This window comes from Geospiza fortis, unplaced genomic scaffold, assembly GCF_000277835.1.
Source record: "Geospiza fortis unplaced genomic scaffold, GeoFor_1.0 scaffold96, whole genome shotgun sequence".
Lineage (NCBI taxonomy): Eukaryota > Metazoa > Chordata > Aves > Passeriformes > Thraupidae > Geospiza > Geospiza fortis.
This window is the reverse complement of record NW_005054454.1, coordinates 78196-80741: the sequence shown is the minus strand read 5'-3', so window position 1 is coordinate 80741 and position 2546 is coordinate 78196. Positions and strand designations below refer to the sequence as shown.

Here is a 2546-nt window from a genome sequence, read left to right as displayed (position 1 = left end):
TCCATAAGATGTGCAGGAGCTGCAGCCAAGTGAGCGGCCCCAGGAGCTGGGCGGGGAGCGGGGCCGCCAGCTGCGGGCTGGGCTCTGTCCCCTGCCTCCAGCCCGGCTCCTGGCTATTTCCCAGCTTTGCTGAGCCTTCCCGGGCTTCATCCGGCACCCGGGGACACGTCCCACACCACAGCCCCAGGAGCCAGGATCCAGAGCCCACACTCCAGCGATCCACACCTCACACCCCAGCACCCAGGATTCACATTCCACACCCCAGCACCCAGGATTCACATTCCACACCCCAGCGATCCACAGCAGATCCTGCAGGGATCTGCATCCTGAGCCCCAGTTGCAAGGACCCACACCCCACACCCCAGGTCCCAGTGGTCACATCTTGCACCCCAGCTCCACCACCCAGGATCCACATCCCACACTCCAGCCCCGTAGCCCAGAGTCCGTATCCTGCACCCCATTCCACCATGCCCATGGTGCTGGTCTGGACCTGCTGGCTGTTCCAGGGCTGTGCCAGGGCCGTGCCAGGGCCATGCCAGGTGGAAATGCTGTGGAGGCTGCCGAGAGCTCACCAAAATACTTAGTGCTTTATTTCCACCTCAAAGCCAAGGCGCCGCGGGGGCAGCGCGCCACACGCATGCAGGGACACGGATGGAGCCCATGGATGGGGACACTGACGATGGACACGTGCAGCAGGACCTGCCCAAAGCCAGCTCAGCCCCGGCTCTGCCAGGGCCCTGCAGCTCCCGCTGGAGGAGGCTCTGCCCAGCCCTGGGATGAGCCCTGGGACATCCCGGGGGACGCTCGGTGGTGGCTGTGCTCAGGTGAAGGGCAGGGAGGGACCCACACCGCTCCTTCCTGGCCAAGCGTGGGGTGGCACGAGCCCTGGCAAGTGCAGACCTCCCAAAAATCAAGACAGCTCCAGGTGCCCCTTCCAGCAGCATTGCAGGAGCAGCTTGGGGACACTGTCAGCCCACATCTGCCATCCAGCCATGTCCCCGGGGCCCTGGCAGCCACAGCTGCACACTGGGGACACTGCTGACCCCCAGCAGTTCCCAGCTCCAGCCCCACAGCACAGGGGAAGCCATGGGGACACTGGGACAAAGACCTCCAGCACCAGCACACTCAGCCTTCCTCCTCAAACTGGGTTGGAACGGGCACAGCACCCCTGGCACAGCCTGTGCTGCTGGGGGGCTTCTGGGAAGGGCAGGAGTGAGATGTGGATGCTCCCAGCACCTGCTCTGCCCTGTGTGCTCCCACCCTGCTCCAGGCAGTCCCTGCATGGCCCAGCACCTTCCCCCTCCCCTCCTGGGCACTCAGGCACACATGGGCCAGGACCCTGCCCCAGTCCATTCAGCCACCAGCGCCTGAAGCCAGCCCAAAGGGCCACCAGCCCTTTTTGAGGACTTGCCCCAAGACCCCCAGCCTGGAGGAGGAACCGTGAGACCCCCCAGGCCAAGAAAGGGCAGGGCAGGGCTGGACCCCCATGCCCCGATGCCAGGAGCAGCACCCTGCTCTCCCTGGAGCATTCTCCAAACAACAGGCAGCAGGTCCCTGTTCCTCCTCTGTCCTGCCCTCCTGGAGCTGGAGGGAGCCAGGACAGGGAGTCCTTGGAAGAGCCCAGAGCTCCCCTGGAGCAGAGCTGCAGGGGCAGGAGGGACAGACACTCAGGGACCTCGGCAGGATCCTCGCAGCAGCTCCACAGCAAACAGCCAGCCCCCCTCCAGGCAGCACAGGAAGAGGAGCCCCCAGCACGGGGCTGGCTAGAAGTGCTTGTCCTCCAGCAGGGAGCTCACCACCAGCTCCTTGTTGCCGAAGTCCCAGAAGGCAGTCATGTGGAAGGCCATGTTGGAGAGGACAACCAGGTACTCCAGGAAGGCGAAGACAGTGTACACTGGGGGAGGAAACACAGCAGGTGAGGGGGACCCGCAGCTGCATCTGCCCTGGGAGCTGGGGGGTCTCTGGGCCCTGTGTCTGTTTGGGACAGCAGAGCAGGGGCTGGGGGTTGGACCCCACCAGGGAAGGAGCGTGGCTGGGCACCTAGAGCATCCCTGGGCTGGGATTTGGAAGGCAAGGTGTCACATTAGGAGGATGTCAGATATCAGGAGGAATTCTTGGACATCAGGAGAATTTTCTCATAGGTGGGGTGGTCAGGCATTGGAAGAAGCTTCCCAGAGAGGTCTGGAGTGCCCATCCCTGCAAGTGTCCAAGGAAGGCCTGGAGGTGGCACTCAGTGCTCTGAGCTGGGGACAAGGCGGGCATTGGGCACAGCTGGGACTTGCTGATCCAAGGGATCCCTTCCAACCTTAAGGATCCTGTGATTCAGTGACTCTGGGACCACCCAGCCCCTTCCCCACGCGCCCCCCGGCAGCCCCCTCACCTCCAGGGCCGCAGTACCAGTTGTGGTGGAAGTAAACGCACACGGCGAATGCAAACGTGATGAAGGTGAAGAAGAAGAGCAGCTGCTTCCACTTGTACGACTTGCGCTCCTGGAAGAGGCCAAGGGCTGGCTGATGCCAGAGCAGCCACCCCATGCCATGCCACGC

The 2546-nt window shown here is 63.6% G+C and overlaps 1 protein-coding gene across 2 annotated transcripts in view; it reads right to left on the bottom strand.

The window, feature by feature from the left end:
• Positions 1 to 568: 568 nt before the first annotated feature.
• PGAP2 (post-GPI attachment to proteins 2) overlaps positions 569 to 2546 on the bottom strand; it is a 14110-nt gene continuing 12132 nt past the window's right edge. For both annotated transcript variants that reach the window (XM_005427778.2, XM_031062635.1), the window contains exons 4-5: positions 2381 to 2489; positions 569 to 1894 (exon numbers count right to left, since the gene is read on the bottom strand). In XM_005427778.2, the coding sequence (XP_005427835.1) occupies positions 1764 to 1894; positions 2381 to 2489 (240 nt within the window). In that variant the 3' untranslated portion in view covers positions 569 to 1763. The remainder of the gene's footprint in view (positions 1895 to 2380; positions 2490 to 2546) is intronic.